The 16,657-nt window shown below is 43.3% G+C and overlaps 1 protein-coding gene across 1 annotated transcript; it reads right to left on the reverse strand.

Moving 5' to 3' along the window:
• Positions 1 to 1,032: 1,032 nt before the first annotated feature.
• HAL (histidine ammonia-lyase) lies at positions 1,033 to 14,777 on the reverse strand. Its single transcript, XM_009818804.2, has 20 exons — positions 14,531 to 14,777; positions 14,015 to 14,075; positions 13,811 to 13,838; positions 13,451 to 13,525; positions 13,280 to 13,352; positions 13,129 to 13,195; positions 12,905 to 12,942; positions 12,699 to 12,824; positions 11,241 to 11,380; positions 9,723 to 9,770; positions 8,525 to 8,672; positions 8,345 to 8,440; positions 8,169 to 8,227; positions 7,262 to 7,342; positions 6,323 to 6,388; positions 6,050 to 6,215; positions 3,638 to 3,772; positions 2,426 to 2,534; positions 2,252 to 2,321; positions 1,033 to 1,201 (listed from the first exon to the last, which is right to left on the reverse strand). Exons 1-20 carry the CDS (start codon positions 14,775 to 14,777, stop codon positions 1,052 to 1,054), a joined length of 1,983 nt encoding a protein of 660 aa, XP_009817106.1. The 3' UTR covers positions 1,033 to 1,051.
• Between the last annotated feature and the right edge of the window lie 1,880 nt (positions 14,778 to 16,657).

Here is a 16,657-nt window from a genome sequence, read left to right on the forward strand (position 1 = left end):
TGCTGAACCCCCTGCAGCTGTGGGTATGAGGGCAGGAGTGCCAAAGCTGGTGGTTGTTAACCAGCCTTCACATGTCATCACCACACCATAATGTGAAGTCGCAAGTCCTGACTTCCTTTGCAAAATAAAGCCTGTGCCAGAGGTCAGTGTTGTAACACGGAGCGTGCTATGACACGAGTCGCTCCATGGGGACAGTGCCTTTGGCAGCCAGGCAGATGCCTGGTAAGCCATGGGAGTGCAGATCTTGCAGTGGTTCATATCCACCATTCCTACACTTCCTCCTTCGCCCCCCTTTCCTGGCCCCTGTTCCACCTGTCCTCCTTATTTCTAAATTAAGTTTTTGCTTTACATTTTCATCATCACACATAACAGGAAAAGAGATTGCTACAGCTGTATGTGAGCCTCAGTTTATTTATTGCAGGTGTAAGCCGATAGCTCTTGGAAAGCTGCATTAAGTGTAGTCCATCACCAGAATACAATACCTTTGTTCTGGAGCAATGATCTCCACGGCACATTTTTATGCACAGAGATTTTCAGATTTGTGAAGCACCTGCTCTAAAAATGCTCTTGTTATACAAGAAAGAACCTGTGCCTCACATATGATCTACAAAAGAGAGAAGAATTAAGTGTAAAGATAATGTAGCTTGTGGCAGAATGAAGGGGACCACAACGGTTACCCAAAGGAAAAAAAAAAAGTGAGAATGTCAAACCTAAGCTGTTCTGTATCATTGGCACAGATTAAGAGAAAACAAGTGAAGAGCCAACAAAACAAATACAGGAGGCCCTGCATAAAACATCCACTGGTTTCAGCAGGAGTCAATGTTTTGTGTTGTGAAGCTCAGAAAATTCAGCCCAAACTAGACTATTATGACGAAGCTGTCTTTCACATGTGAGGAAAGTAGTGAGCCATTGCTCTACTATCTGTAGGTGCTCCTGAGATAGACAGCCAGGTCCTTTGGGTTACTTGGAGAAACCACGTTGATTTCTAGTAGAATGGCCACTGTTAGGCAAGGTCCTGGAAAGGATCTGCTCTGTACTAGAGGACCGCAACTCAAAGTTCATCCTGATGCCCATGGTCATGGCCAACACCTGTATTCATTTCCAGCGATCCCAGGGAGAAGGCTGTTGGTGAAATGGGTCTTGATTCAGGGATGTGTTCCCTCCTGTACTTTTCAATGTAAGGTTTAGCCACTTCCCACACCTGTGAAACGAGAAAGTGAAACAGCAGAGTCAGAAGCGAAACAAAAGATCAGGTCAGACATCAATGCACAAGTTCAGGAAACCCTGTGGAAGAGTTACTGGAATGGAAGTGAGAATTACAGACCTACCTAGATAAGCTGTATGCGATCAGCAGAACCAGAGAGGCAGCCAGAATGAGGTTTAGGGAAGAGCATGTGGATGGAGTTGACAGGGGATGGGAAGAGATACAGCTCCGGGGGGACAAGGTGAAAGGATTCAAGGTGAAAATGTTGCATCTTGTCTTGTTACCAGGTTAATGCTCTGTGTGCAATGGTTGGGAGAGGATCGCTGTCACCTGCTACAAAGTCGCTTGGTCATGAAGGGACTGGGGAAGCAAAATGGCTGCTGGCATGGACAAAGAAAAAGGGAAGGGACAGCAGCTGGGATTTAAGGCAGAAAAGGAAAATGTTCTACAGTCTCCTTTGTCTCTCCTCCTGTAAGGGCTGTAGGGAAAACAGCCTTACGGAACATGGACTGGGATTTTCTTCTCCCATTTGCTTACTCTCCACGATTCTTCTGTTACTTACATTTTACAGACAAAATAGAAAGGTCACATAGCTGTACAAACACTTGGCCACTGCTATTCCCTCATCCACATCCCCTTATTGCTTCCAGTGGTCCACCATGCCCAAGGGCCTCAAGGCTGGGGAGCACTCACTGCCCCAGGAACGAGGAACACCGTCTGGACAGACAACTGATTTCTCTGGAGATCTGCAGCGTAATAGGACCCTGCCCTCAAATGATTCAAAGCTGGACCTATGTCTGTGAAACCCCTGCCAGAATTAATAATGTAAGCTACTTATTACACAGGGCAACTTTCGGAATTGATTTCTAAAGCTATCCCATTAAAACTAAGGAAAATCAAATCTCAGAAAAGGTGGTGGGTTCGCCGCAGGTGGAGAAGTGCTTTTAGCGAGGCCAGCCCATGAACGCATGGAGGGTATTTCCAGAGCAGAGCTGCAGTGTGCTCCTCGGGACAGTCCTACAGCATGTGCCTAAAGTCAACACTCACCTTCTGCTCCACGAGCAGCCTGTGAGCTGCTTCGATGTCTGGGGCCATGAAGCGATCCTTCATCCAAGGCCTGTAACGAGACACATTGTGAACATTGGCCAAACATTAACCACCACCGCCAACAGCCAGTCTCCAGATGGGTAACCTCTGGGGGAGGCGTTTATCTGATCTTACCTCACAACGGAGCGCACAAGGTCATAGACCTTCTCCAATGGGGTGGTTGTTCTCAGAGGGCGTAGGAATTCAATGCCCTGGCAGGCCGCGAGCAGCTCAATAGCCAGAACTAGAAATCAAAACAGCGAAAGGGATTTTGGGCAGCTCAAGGCAAGGTTTCCCTTATAAAGCTGTCTTTGGTGTTTGTTCTGCCTACGGTGATACGGTTTCAGGTAATGTGAAAAGACCAGTGGATCCACACACCCCAGAGAGGCAGCCCAGCAGCAGGATTGTTTTGTGGATGGTGCTGAGGCTGGTATCCAGGATTTTAGCAAGCACATTCTAGGTAGTCTGCCATACGGACTTTTCAGTGTGCCAGGAACTCCTAGTTATCACAGTCTTAAATCCATAAAAAACTCTTCCAGGGTATCTTGAATACCCAAAGTAATGGACATCATAAATCAGAAGACTTCTTTAGGACTGAGAAGAAGAAAAGGGCCCTGAGCTATGAAAGAAAGTTCTGCCTATGAAGCTTGCAAGAGCCCACATGAAAGCACCACTAAAATTACAGAGCTTTGGAAGACAGTCTTCTGTCCGGAGAAGTTTGCGCCGTAGCTGCACACCTCACACCTGATCATTATTTGCATTAGTTCCTCATTTTCACAAGCCAATCCACCCAAGGAATTGGGAGAACCGACTGGATCTAGGACACACTGTCTTTCAACACATGAAAGACATGTTTCAAACCATGTTGAAACACATGGTTTCTCAAACTCATTTCTCTGCACACGAAAAATGTATTTCTATAAAACTAAATCTTCAGGGCACTCAAATGTATAAACTTGTCAGCAAGCGAGTTCAGTATTTGTGTGTTGTGTATGAATCTGCTCTTCCACTAACAGCTGACATCTGTATCTAAGCACACCATCTGCCAAATAAATAAATAAAAAGCAAGAGAGCAATCCATTCTTGTAAGCAAGAGAGGAAAGTTTTGCCAAGTGCCCTGCAGTAAGTAGTTTTGTTTCACAAGAAACACTTAGTGCTGGATTTACCTCATTTCTGTTAGAAGGATCCAAATGCTTGTAAAATATGTAATTAATACAATATTTTTAGATGGTTCCTTCAGATGCATTAACTCTTTTTTCTTAAAATGTATCTAAAAAGAATGGCGCTAATATCTTCATGTAGTTACATACATATGGTCTGTCTGGAAATCAACATTTTAAATTTTACCTTGTTCCACGTGTTCAATAACTCTCAAAGCTTTTCTTGCAGCCCATCCTCCCATGGACACGTGATCCTCTGTAGCAGCACTGGTTGAGAGAGAATCCACAGAAGAGGGGTGGCACAAGGCTTTGTTCTCAGAAACTGCAAAAATCCAGCGCAATGAATGTAGGAGACAATGGGCATAAGACAGCAGAGGCATTGGCCAGCCTGGAGCAAAGGGCCTGTCCATCACCCCAGGTCGACCTATTGCTCCACTTTTGAGAACGCATCGATTTTTTACCTGGACTGAGTAATTTGTAATAAACGCCTTGAAAACTACCATTGCCTCTGAAAACAGCAATCAATACCAGTCTTTAGATGCAAATATTAACCAAATATAGAAAGACTGTTCACTCCTCCCCCATCTCCAGGGTTGGGTTGCTGTGGCTCAAAGGCCTGATGGAAACTGAAGAAAAAGAGTGGACAGCATAACTGAAATACAAGCCTAGTCTTGCCTGTTACTTCAAGGCAACTCTTTGTAAAGAGCATTGGTTCCCTTTCTTTTCGGTCACAAATACTGCCCCTACCCTGGTTTCAAGAAGAGAGCTAGAGATCAGCATCTGGTCTCTTCTCATTGGATCTGAGGCACTTGCAGAGCTTGCTGCAGGAAGATGCTGCGGGATCATGGCACAAATCCTCTCCCACCCTCCTCACCTCGCTACCAGGCTGCCCACATCCCTCCTCCAGGCATGTACGCCCCTGAGGGTGGGAGCGCTCCAGCTTTGAAAGGTGCAAGACCTGGAGTAAGTCCCTCAAACTGCACCTGAAAGCGAGGGGAATTTGGCTGCAAAGGGCCGTAGGCACCATCCAACGACAATCTGATGTTGCGAATTGCTTTTTAGAAGAGAAGAAACGAAGTCTGCATTCCCAGCGCTCTGGCTGCACGCAGACCTTTTCTTTCTGAAGCCCAGCAGGGTGCTGCGTAATGCCCTCAACAAATTAGAGGCTTCAGAAAAGCAACAAGAGCAACAGAGAGGTGGTGACACCAATTGCAAATAGGCTGGTGTGACACAGCCCAGGGCCAGAGCCCAGCTGGCACATTCAGGCAGGCAACAGCAGGTCCTAGAGAGGCCACTGCAAACAGTTTGGTCTGGCAGGCACAGCGCTACCAGAGAGGAAGGGAGAGATGTATCCAGTGGCGTTGCAAAACATCTGCAAATTTTTCTCCTGGCTATTTTGACGAGGGAAAGATGGTTTTAACCCATGGACTCCTGGTGTCAGTGCAGCAATGAGTTAGGAGGCAGGGCTGTCAATTTTTATTCCCCGAAGCAGAGGCCACCAACACCCCAGAATCTCTCCCTCCAGATTGCAGAAGTGAGCTGCGAAACCTGAAGCCAAGCAACAGCTAAGGCCTGGAGCCATTCTGAACTCTGCCCAGCCAAAAGGAAAAGTTTCCAGCCTTCAAACAAGGGGATGAGCACTTCAGTTCCTTTTCCAGCCCACTTCCCAAAATGACCTCTGGGCAGGGTTCCTTTATTACATTGATTTAGTTCATCGACTTCTTTTCCATGCAGGATGTTTGTTTACACATTTATCTGACAACCTCTGTTCCTTTGTCTGTTTGCACCTCTTATAATTGCCCCTTTACTCATAGCATGTTTATGTTGGCTCATGCTTTCCTGAGCCTATGAACTGTAATACCCCAGCTGCTAGCAGGCTTCTTGTTGCCTTAGTTGCGAGTACTAGAGGAAAAATGTACTAATGATTTTTTAGTGCACTCCTCCAATAACCAGCCCTGGGAACTCCAGTCTCCTGAGGACTGTGGAGTCTGATATTGATGTACAGACCTGGCCGTCAAATGGAGACACCGAGTACTAAGGGTCTCAGGCCCAGCTCTGAGACAAGTGGTGGTGTCCCTGTGCTAGTGAGGAGTGAGGAATAGAGGTATCCCCTGCTTACAGACCATAACTATTCAAGCAGAGGTTCTAGGTTCAGCAGAGTGGCTCAGACAGATGCATGTTTTTTGTCTGCAGTGTTTGCTGTTAATTACAGCCCTATCTGAGCTGATTTGCAGGCTCCTGGGTACAGAACTGTCACTGATTTCAACCCGAACTCTTGTTTTGGTGACTCTACATCAGAGCACTCCCTGCCGATCCCATAAAGATGCAAGCAGGCAAGCATTCCCAAAGTCCACCTAAAGGTTTACATGCTCAGAGTGCTAAACATGCCCATGGATCAGTGCAGAGTAAAGAATCACAAGCTGAAATAATTGCAGCTGCACTCAACACTCAAACTTTGCACCCAGACAGCACAAAGCACATGGAGAAGAGGTGCAAAACAGGAGTGAGATCCCTTTGTATCTACTATTAAATTATAACTGCCTCGATATAAATTGGCCTTTCTGGCTTGCTCCTTTGATTATATTGCTCAAGTACTCACCCAGGGCAGCTGCTGTGCAGTGTGCAATCATGAAGCCAGAGTTCAGACCTCCTTCAGTGACTAAAAATGCAGGCAGTTCGCTGAGCGAGGGGTTGCAGAGCCTCTCAATTCTTCTTTCACTAATTGCAGCAAGTTCATGCACACCAATTGCCAAATAGTCTAAAGCCTATAAAAGAAGATCTCATTAAACCAGATGACAGAAACAAACAAACCAACCAAACCAGAAATGAAAATGTGGGGGTTTTTTTGTTCTTTCTCCAAATGCTTAATTACCTTTGCAGGATATTCACCATGAAAATTTCCTCCAGAAATGGTCTCTGCTCTTTCAGCAAACACCATCTTTAAGGAGAAGTTAAGGCACAAATATGAGTGAAATACATTTTGCATGACAGATATCTGTCAGTAATCAGAATTTCTTAACTGAAGGAATATTTCTGCTAATAGGCTTTTATTTGCAAGCACATTATATTACACCTGCATCTTCACTTTTCAGAAAATGAATACCCAGACTCAGTTCTCCTATTTTTTCAAATAGACTGCATAAAATGAAGTCTTCGATCAGGGGTGGGGAGACGTGCAAAGAAACACATGTGCTTGGATCCTAGCATAGTTTCTCAGTTCCTTGGTAGATTTTCTCCACGGCAGATACAATTTTAGACAGGTTACAAGCAGTAATGCTTATCAGCTGTGGATGTGATGTTACGTATAGCATCATTATACTGCTGAGGGGAATCCAGCCTTGCTCAGCGCCGGTGCAAGAACTGTGCACAGAGGTTGCCACGCTGAGCCACAATGAGGCTTACCAGCCACACGCGTTTTGCCTGCCTTCCCTGAGTGCAAATCTTGCTCTATAGTGCAGGTTTCACTCATGCTGCACCAACATCATATGACAAGTCACCACCTGTCTACATCCATTTGGTTGCCAAGTCCCATCTATATACATATTCAATATAAGTGTATAGAATCTCATCTAGGAAACATTCAACATGCGCTAAACTGCATGCACACGTGGTTTCCTTGCCCAGACAGACACTCGCATGCACCAATGCAAACGTGGAGAAAGGAAGAGAGGTTGCTCTTGCAACCAATGGTAGTTATTGACTGAAGCCAGTTATGACTTTTTTTGCCTCCTATGCAAGTAATTATGTAGAAGAAAAGGATAAAAAAGGCCAAGCAAAATTTTACATAGAAATAAAATCATCAAAAAGATACAGGGTTGTCCGTGGCACTATTGATTTCAGTCATCATGATGTCCTTCACAAAAGCAATTGTATCATTTACAATTCCGTGTACCTAGAACAAAAGACATTAGCACCTGAGCTTAGTATCTACACTTAGTTCATCTTCAGGATGCTGATTGAGTTGCAGGCACCCTCTTTCCCATCATCCCAGTCTCTGCATCCACACATGAAGACGGTCTTGTATTTGCTCTTAAAATCAGGAGCATCACTATGGGACACTGCCCATCCTAGACACCCGAAAGACTGTATTTACTATTATTATGACAGTATTGCTAAAAGGGTAATCCGAATATGTCATTCTTTACCTCTTTGGGTTGGTTTACCCTAAATGGAAGATAAGATACTTATTCAGTGGCAGAAGTGTTATTATGAGAGAAGTAACCTTACAAAGCCCCCACAGAAAACAAAAACTCTCATTAATTAACTTTCATTAATTCCACTGATTTAATAGCTTTGCTCATGTTAAAACTCACGGGGTCGAGTTCTTCCAGTATGTTAGAGGTACTACAGGCAGATGAACAACCTATCACTCTGGATGCTTCTGGAAACACCTTTCCCCAGTTCATGGTCTCAGCATCAATGCAGAATAAATGCCCTACAGAGCCTGCAAGAGTAGAAACCAGCACCTTCCCCCTGCTTCCAACACCTGCTCTCTTTCAGATCTGAACACAGCTTTGTTAGACACTGCCTGATGGGTGCATGCATGGGTTCAATGAATTACATGTCTCCATTAATACTAACTTTGAAGTGAGGGAGAAGCAAAATAAAACCGCTTCCTCCAATGGAGTCAGACAGTGCACAGTTGACAGTACTTCTGATGTGGGAACTTCATCATCATTTATCTAGTGCTATAAAAGGAAATAAAAGTCAGTTTTTACCTGAGGGCAGCATCGCATCGTGTACGCGTCCTGAACTCGGTCACAGAATCTATGGCTCTCTAGAAGGAACAAGGGAGGAAAAAACCAAATATTCCTCACACAAAAGCATATGGGCTACTGCTGAAACACCCAGCTAGACCTGTGTAACCTAAAGGGTGAAGGTTAAGATTGTTCACCTGCTATTTCTGATGGATGATGGTCAGAATCTAGAAGGGACCTGAATCGAAACGCCACTTCAGCCTGCCCTCGATGTGGGCGCACTGCATGGATATCTAGTAAAACAAGTTAGACTGTTAGGTTTTGCTTCTCTTGTCAACAGCTGTTAACCAAACAGACAGGAAAGGCCCAGTACCCACCAGTGTCAAAGGCCCTTGTTGTACCCTTCAAGACTTCAAGTGTAAGGGCAGCGATTATGTCAGCTTGTCTAGCAATAGCACTGGCTCTTTCAACTGCTTCACACCCCAGCGAGGTGATCATTTGTGTCCCATTGATGAGAGCCAGACCCTTCAAAGAGAAAGCAGATGTTAAGCAAATTCATTGCAGCTATTCCACACACTCTGATAATTTCCCATCTCTGTGATAATTCTCCTTCTCATATGAATGAGTTAAAGACCTTTGCTCGGCTTCGTGGATCACCCTGAAATCATAAAATGCACGGCTTGACTGGGCATCTTTGCTACATAAATTGTCAATGGTCATGACCCTACTATGTCATTATAGACACCCTTGGAGCTCCAGTAGTTCCAAGCTAGAGGTTTATTTAATGTTATTTCAATCTTAGGCAAAAAAAGTACAGGAAATCTGTATTCTTTGGAAGTGGAATGCTATTTTTATTAATTTCTTCTGAAGTTACTAGTTAAACCAAAGATGTTATGAGCAGGTGGGTTGTGAAAACCAATCATAATAAGGAAGTGGAGAATTAAAACAGCATTAGAAGTTACAACTGGTTTAAAAGATTTATTGAGTTCAGTTAAAACTAGCTTCATGTTTGTTCTAAACAAATATGGGGCCCATGGGAGCCTTCCATTTGCCTTTAGGAGACACTGGATTTGGCTTCTTGCTCCTGGTGCTGTTTTACAGCTACTGAGGCCCCTTATCAAAGAGCTCCACAGCCCTCAAATATGTTGTGTTCCCATGTAAACTTTAATACTTGGAGTGAGATTCATCTCACCTAGTTTTAATGATCTAGAAGTCAGATACCTGGTTCAAATCAGTTATCTGAGCTCCTGTTATGGTCAAAGGGCAGACAGGTACCTTGAGAGGGCTTCTTAGACAGCTGTTTCAGCATGATTTAAAGGGTTTTCTGAAGATGCCCATCTCTTTCCACCAACTACAGAGCCGATCTAAACATTAAGCTTAGGTCTGACATTTCAAGTCAGGTACAGTGACACTAGGAAAGGTACATCCCACTCCTGATAATACTTCATTAATATCATTCTAGAGCTTGATTTAAAATGACTGTTTATTCATTTCAGGCTTAAATTGTTAAGTATAGAGCAACTAGTGATTGACTATGCTTGTTTTTCATCAGCTGGCATCATTATACTTTATTACCTCTTTTGGTTTCAAGGTAATTGGTCTCAGACCATGGGCTTCCAGGACCTGTGAAGGAGTTTAATGACAAGGTAAGTAATGAAAAATGTTTTTCGGTAATTCAACCACCAAAACTTTTAAATCTTAAATGTTTCCAGAAATAAAAATATTAACAAATTCCTTAAGTGAAGGAAGAAAGAGAGCTTTATATCACAAACATTTAAAATATTTTTTTCTGCTGGGCTAAATAAAGGACAGCATTTTTGGGCTTCCAAACTAGCACCTGATTTCCCAGTGCCAGTAAAAGAAGGTAGCAGGAGCACTGAAGTAAGATACTGCCGCAGCCCATTAACATCTACCATGTATTAGCTGATGGGAGAGAGTAATAGGAGAGAAGCCTGGAAACATCTTGGGAAGGTAGTTCTGCCTACGCCCTGCCTCATAGCAGGTTTGGCTTGGCATAAACTATTCCTTCATAAATGATTCCCTAACCCCTTCTATAGAAGATCTCCAATGACAGGAAGAGTCCTGCTCAGTTTATTCTATACACGTCCATAGGGCAATCACTCTTGTGGGAAAGGAAGGAAAGGTATAACCTTGGTTCTGATTAAAGTCCTCTCAACCTTTCCAACTGAAGAGTTAACACATCTCAGAGGTGTACAACTGTAACTTCTGGTTCCGAAGGTCCACAACATGCTGGCCTGCTTCTTCCCTACTCCTCTCCCTGTGCAGTTCTCAATACTTCTCCAGCCTACAGTGATGGTACAGCTATCAATCCATGAATAAATCTGGTGTTCAAATATTCATGGATAGGAGTGATAGGTGTAGCAGAACAAACTACCATGAAAGACTCTGGAAGAGCCAGACTCGGAGATATTCAACACTAGATCAATCTGCTGATGTATTAGCAACAGAATAACTATTAATTCCATTGTAAAGCTTCCATCTTGTAACGGAGGATGCTATAAAGGTTTCCTGTAACCCTATTTAATCTATCAAAAATGAAATGTCCAAACCTGTGTATTCACTTAAAGCCATTATAAAAATCAGTAGAAATTTTACTGCTAAGTTCCTGCCTCTAATAAATCTCCAGTTACATCTGAAGTTTTGAATTTGAGAGGTGATGTTGGGTTTGTTGGAACAGTGTTGATGTTTATGGAGCTGAAGATGTAGTACAGTTCTTTCAGAGCTGGTATCATATCCTGTCCCTCTCTCCAGGTCCTAACTGATGTCATTGCAGTATCTTGTATTGCAATACTATGGCATGATATTTCTTTAGGACTTAATAACATGCTGCACATTCATATCTGCTCCAGTGACATGTGGGTCAGTTATTCCATTCTCATGGATCCACCTTCCTCAAGGTAGAGGATGAGTTGCTAAAGGCAATCTAGTCCCAGTTCAAACTGGTACAAAAAATCCAAGAACTTTCACCTGTTATTAATCTGAGCAAAAGCTCTTTTTCTCTCAAAGTTATGTGCAATTTGGCAAATGAGTCAGCAAGCAGAAAAAAAAAGCAATCAGCTGCACGAGTCTTACATATTTAGCATCAGCCCAGCCACTCTTTGGGGACCACATCTTTCCCTCTCCAATTAATCCCAGAGCAAGATGAGAGAGGGGGGCCAAGTCTCCGCTGGCTCCAACTGTCCCTTTCTCAGGGATATAAGGAAGGCAGGATGCTAGAAAGAAAACAAAAATGGCTCCTGTTAGAGCTTCCCCTTGATACACTTCTTGGAAAACAGAGAAGCCAGCACATGAGTGTCATCACAGTAACATCCTGCAATCATGGTCAATGGCACCAACAGGACTACTCTCGTTGCAGACTGGCATTTGCCCCTGCTCACAGGCTAGCTGCAGTTTATAAAGAAATCAATTCCCTTCTGCATTTAGTTTTGGATTGGGGGGACCACAGCCCAGGGTGGTTGCATCTACAGCCACATAGGTAGACCATCACTCCTCTCAGCTCCCCATCACAGGGTAACCACCTGGTGTGGACAAAGCTACCCCTTCACTTCTCACTCCACTAAACATTGGGTAACTCCTAACAAACCATCTTTGAACCCTTTTCCCTCCATCCTCGCCCTCTGAGCACCGAACATGTGGAAATGAAGAAATGGAGCTCAGGAAACTGCGAAAAAAGCAGGGAAGGGACCAGTCTGTTTCTTTTCTTTTGCAGAGTTAAACACTGACTTGCAGCTCCTTCAGCCACTGTGGGAGGAGGAGGAGGGTGCAACAGAGGGCAGCACTGCAGAGAGAGAGAAGGCGCTCTTTGCTCGTCACAGCCACGCTGGCATGCCTCACCAGAGGGACCGTTAATGGACATCAGCTAACAAACAGCACAGCCACCCCTTTGGTTTCCCTGCTGCAGCGTCCAGCAAGCCCACCCAGATTTAACTGCTTTGACAGCCGTGGCCACATGAGCTGCTGACTGGCCGTGTGTTTCCGTGTGTCTGCATTGTAGCCCTTGCTCATGAACACATGTGTAGGTCTCAGGGGATCTATTCACAAAAACAGGTGCTGCTCAAGCTGGTCTGCTTGACAAACACCAACCGTGCAGTTTTCTACGTGGTAATAGCCCCACCCAAAAATCCTGGCATCCCAAAAGATGTGACAGGACAAAAGTTAAGAGACTTGAGCCTTTGTAGAAGAGCTCACCCAGAGGAATAGTCATGCTCTCAGTCAAACTTATCCTTGAACTAATTACTTGACCTCTCAGAGGCCCATTTCCAAAACTTCTACCTATTTCTCAAACTTGTACCTTTCTCTCAGCCTTTCCTGCCGCTTCGACTCACACCCTGTGTTCTTCAACAGAGGAACAGTCTCTAGCCATGATCTCCTACAGGACTGGTCACAGCCAAGTTTTGGTCCTGATCTCTCACAACTCTCAAGCCAAAAGCCCAACATCCATAGCTCAATCGATTGAGCTACACCCTTTAATGAAACAGTTAAAAAGAAAAAAAAAAAGGAAAGGGGGATTTTCTTTAAACATCTTTTTACCATTAAATGCTTCAATAACTTGCTGGAGCGTTTCTAGGGATATTCCACTGTATCCTTTTGCTAGGACATTGATCCTCAGTGCCAACAGCATGCGAGATCTCTCTGGGCTCAAAGGTTTCCCCACACCTGAAAGAGTAACCCTCTCATTAACTAACCCACTACCAACAGCAGCAGAAAAGGGAAAAAAACAAGTGATATCTTATTACCTGCAGAATGCGAACGAACCAAGTTCACCTGAAGCTCTCTATGGAAGAAAAATACATATAAAAACCCAAGTAAGTCCTGTCAGGTTTTATTTTGCACAAAGCAAAGGGACGTACTGAAGCAGCCTTCTCATCTAACCACCGAGTATAAATGTACAGAGTTGAACTGCTCCCTCCTCTTCCTTTCCTGAAAAGGAAGGATGGAGAAAGCCACACGCACAACTTACCTCAGCTTACTGTTTGGTATGACAGTCCTGGCAAACTTCCCAAACCCCGTGGTGATTCCATAAACAACTGCATGAAACGTACACTTCTGGTTAAGGAGGGGACCCAATAAAGTTTTCTAAACAATTAATAGTTAGAGGTAAAAACATTTACCCGTCTGTTCCTTTACAATCCTTTCAATCACTTCTCGTGATTGTTTGACTTTAGCTTCAGCTTCAGGTGTGAGCTACAACACAGTTGAAATATAAGTTTATCTGTCATTTAAATTTAATTGTAGAATGATAAATGCATAATTTTTAGCTGTTGTTTGTTCAGGATCTTTACCTTTATCTTGTAGAGGCCCTTTCCTAAATTGACCAAGTCCTCCGTTGTTAAGCTGTTGCCATCTAAAGAAATATACTACACCAAAACAACTGCCTTTTAGTTTAGTTAGTTGCTTAATAATCAGAATAAAAAAAACCCGGAACAGTCAAAATTCCGCAATGACAGTAAGCTCACTCACGCTTATTTGTAAGACAGGAACTCACTAACAAAAACATAATAAGCACATTATAATTTAGATTCCTAGACACAGCCAATCTAACAACCCCTGCTCTCGTGAATGCTGCAGTGGCTGAACTCTTGGCATGTTCTGGTGAATAGCAGGATTTGTTACCGAGTTGTAACATCATTGGCAATTCCTACCTGTTCTGGTTCTCGATATTTGCTGTATCTGAAAGTTCTGTAAAGGAAAATAAAGGGCAGGCACTATTTCACAGGTAGTGACCATTCAGTTACAGCTGGCAATAGTGTTTTAAGAATGAAGGAACACTAAAAGAATAGGGAAATCTAGGAAATTATAAATCTGGAATTACAAAAAAGTTCACAAAATGCTCAAAAAAAGGATACAAATGAACTCCTTCTGGCTGAGATGGTATGAAATCTGGAGACATTATATCTCCTTCTATAACTAGAAAAAATATGCAAATAAACATGGACAGGATTAAATTGTGTTCTACATACACATCAATTTATTATTCATTGCAATACACACCAGTAAGAATTCTAATTTGCAGTTATCAGCCCCCAAAATATTTGCATGCTTCTAGGAAAACAACAAGGGACTATGTAGTTTAAGGTACTCTAAAGGCAAAAGAGACGTCCAACCCTTGGACACATGTTCTATATCCCATACAGTCATATAGCATATATATCATGTCATATATACAAATGATGTATATAGAATCCTGGAGCTTCTACACCTTATACAGTTCTATACTTAAAAACTAAGGGTGCATTTTGGTATTTTTCCGTAAAAATCACGGACACTATCTCAGACGCATTTCTAGATAAACTAAACAACAGTGTGCTGACTCTGATGCCAACGCGGTCACTCTGCGACGCGTTGCTTAAGGTTTTGCTTACCAACTTCAACAAATTCGTTGTCCTCTAGAGCATCCTCCACTGTATCATCAAGATCCAGCAAGCCAAGTCCCTTGCACCTTCGAATGTAAAATTTTACTTCTTCAGCTGAGGCAAATCCCCCGTTGTCGGGTTTGTTTTTCATGTACCGTCTCACAGCTTCCTTTCCCAGCCACCTGATTGTGTTCGTGCAGTTTAGGCATGGCACTGCCAGCCATTCTCCTCGGACATGCACCGTGTATCTCGGCATGCTTTCTCTCCAAAATTGTCCCTTGACTGAGAAGGGCTGCAGCGTGCAGCAGCCTTACATTTACCACGTGACAGCCTGAAGAGCAGTGTCTAGCTGGAGTCCAGTGTTGCAATCAGATAGAGGCAAAAACCCACCCCTGAAATCCCCACCTTTGTAAATAAGCGAGATCGATGTAAGCAGCTGACTGCATCCAATCAAATCAAACCTAGCAAGCACACCCTTTTCATGGAAAGGCAACCCCCCCCCCCCCCATTACCACAGGAATTTTTTTCCAAAGATCATGTCAGGAATACAGCAATGAAAATCTAGGAGCTGGAGTTTAGGTAGCAAGAATATATAAATACATCAGAATAAGTTGGAATGCAACTGTTCTAAAAGCCTAAGGGTTTAACAAGTTAACAGAGTTGTCACCGGGCAGCAGATCACACTAACGAAAACCTCCATGACAGACAGGGCTGGAAGATAGTCACCCCATTATGGGTTGGTCATGGCTGCTAGGATTGAAAAGAAACTGGATTATATCTGTACATCTCTATCCAGAGCAGGATGAGAGCAGGCAGTGTAGCCAGAGCAGGGTGAGAGCAGGCAGTGTAGGAAGCAAGTCTGCTTTTCTCCATCCAAGCTGAAATTAGAGAACATAGCTTCATGTCATAGGGGAGAAGATTAATGAGTTTCCCCTCTGTTACCCTTTCACTTATGCTCTGGAAGACGTTGCTAGAAAAGGTAGCGCAAATATTAGGCCACACCTGCCACTACCGAGACTGGTGCTGCTATACCGCACTTTTGCGGGCAGATGCAAAGTGGAAAAGATGTGGAGAAATACCTGTTAAGATGGTGCCAAAATAAAGTTTAGCAATGACCGTATCAACACAGAAGCTGAAAATACCTTTGTCTTTACAGACAAAACACCACCACCACTCGTAGTCCATGCTACCCACAATACTGTTCTCAGGTAAAGGGACTACTATAAATTGCACTTACCTGGGGTGAATTATTGTAGGGCATCTGAACTTGAGACCCATCGGTGGAAGTCTCTGTGTGGGAGACATTGCCCCAGCAGAGCAGGACAATGCTAGCGAAAGCCATGCTTGCCACTATTTTTTTTCCCCTAGCTCTGACAGCAGGAAATCAGGATTAGCTGGCAGCATGAACTCCAACTGCCAAATCATTATATATGATATATGGGCTTTTATGACAAAGTGTTACCCCAAAACTAGTAACATAAAACATTTCTAAAACAAAGAACAAGAGTTTTCATTGCAATCTGATAGCTTGAACCTGTCAACACCAGATACCCCCTCCTCCTGACAGAACCTTGCCCAGGGGGATCCCTGTTCATTCATGTGATGCTGTAGCAGAAGCCCAATTAGATTTTTGGGAGTGAATGAAAGGAACTGCTTAAGTTTCTGATCTGAAATACAGAAAAATTCTTTGCAGTGAGTTTTCCACCAGAAGTTATCACTCATTCAGAGGAGTAGCAAGAAGAGAATGAATGGCTCATTAGGTCCTTAACACAAGAAAGCCTGTAAGTTCTTTACACACAAGGAAATGACACTATTTTGGTTCAAAAAAAGCCAATATTTTATTGTGTTTATTAAAAGCTGAGTGGCACAACATTCATAGAAAGAATTTAAACTGATTAACTGATTTTTGAGCCTCAGTCATCTAGGAGTTAACTTTTCTATCATTTTTATTTAAACTACTTAGACATACGTAGGTTAAAGTTGAATGGAAGAACTTGGGATGCCTTGAATCAATGAAATCCGACAGGATATGTTCATGCCTTAATTTATATTAGAGCTGCTAGCATGAAAAGATGAATCTCCTGGTAAAGTACGTAACTTAGTCCACTTGAAAGCTTATACTGGTCAAAACTCAGA

The sequence above is a fragment of the Gavia stellata genome, chromosome 4 (assembly GCF_030936135.1).
Source record: "Gavia stellata isolate bGavSte3 chromosome 4, bGavSte3.hap2, whole genome shotgun sequence".
NCBI classification, from domain to species: Eukaryota; Metazoa; Chordata; class Aves; order Gaviiformes; family Gaviidae; genus Gavia; species Gavia stellata.

What these genes read in the sequence shown, in the direction of transcription:
- HAL (XM_009818804.2), bottom strand. Translation starts at nt 14,777, where the DNA reads ATGCCGAGATACACGGTGCATGTCCGAGGAGAATGGCTGGCAGTGCCA. An exon ending in CGATGCGATGCTGCCCTCAG is followed by an intron (nt 7,343 to 8,168) that starts GTAAAAACTGAC and finishes CTTTTGTTCTAG; the next exon opens with GTACACGGAATTGTAAATGA. An exon ending in ATAGTGCCACGGACAACCCT is followed by an intron (nt 6,389 to 7,261) that starts GTATCTTTTTGA and finishes TTCTCCTTAAAG; the next exon opens with ATGGTGTTTGCTGAAAGAGC.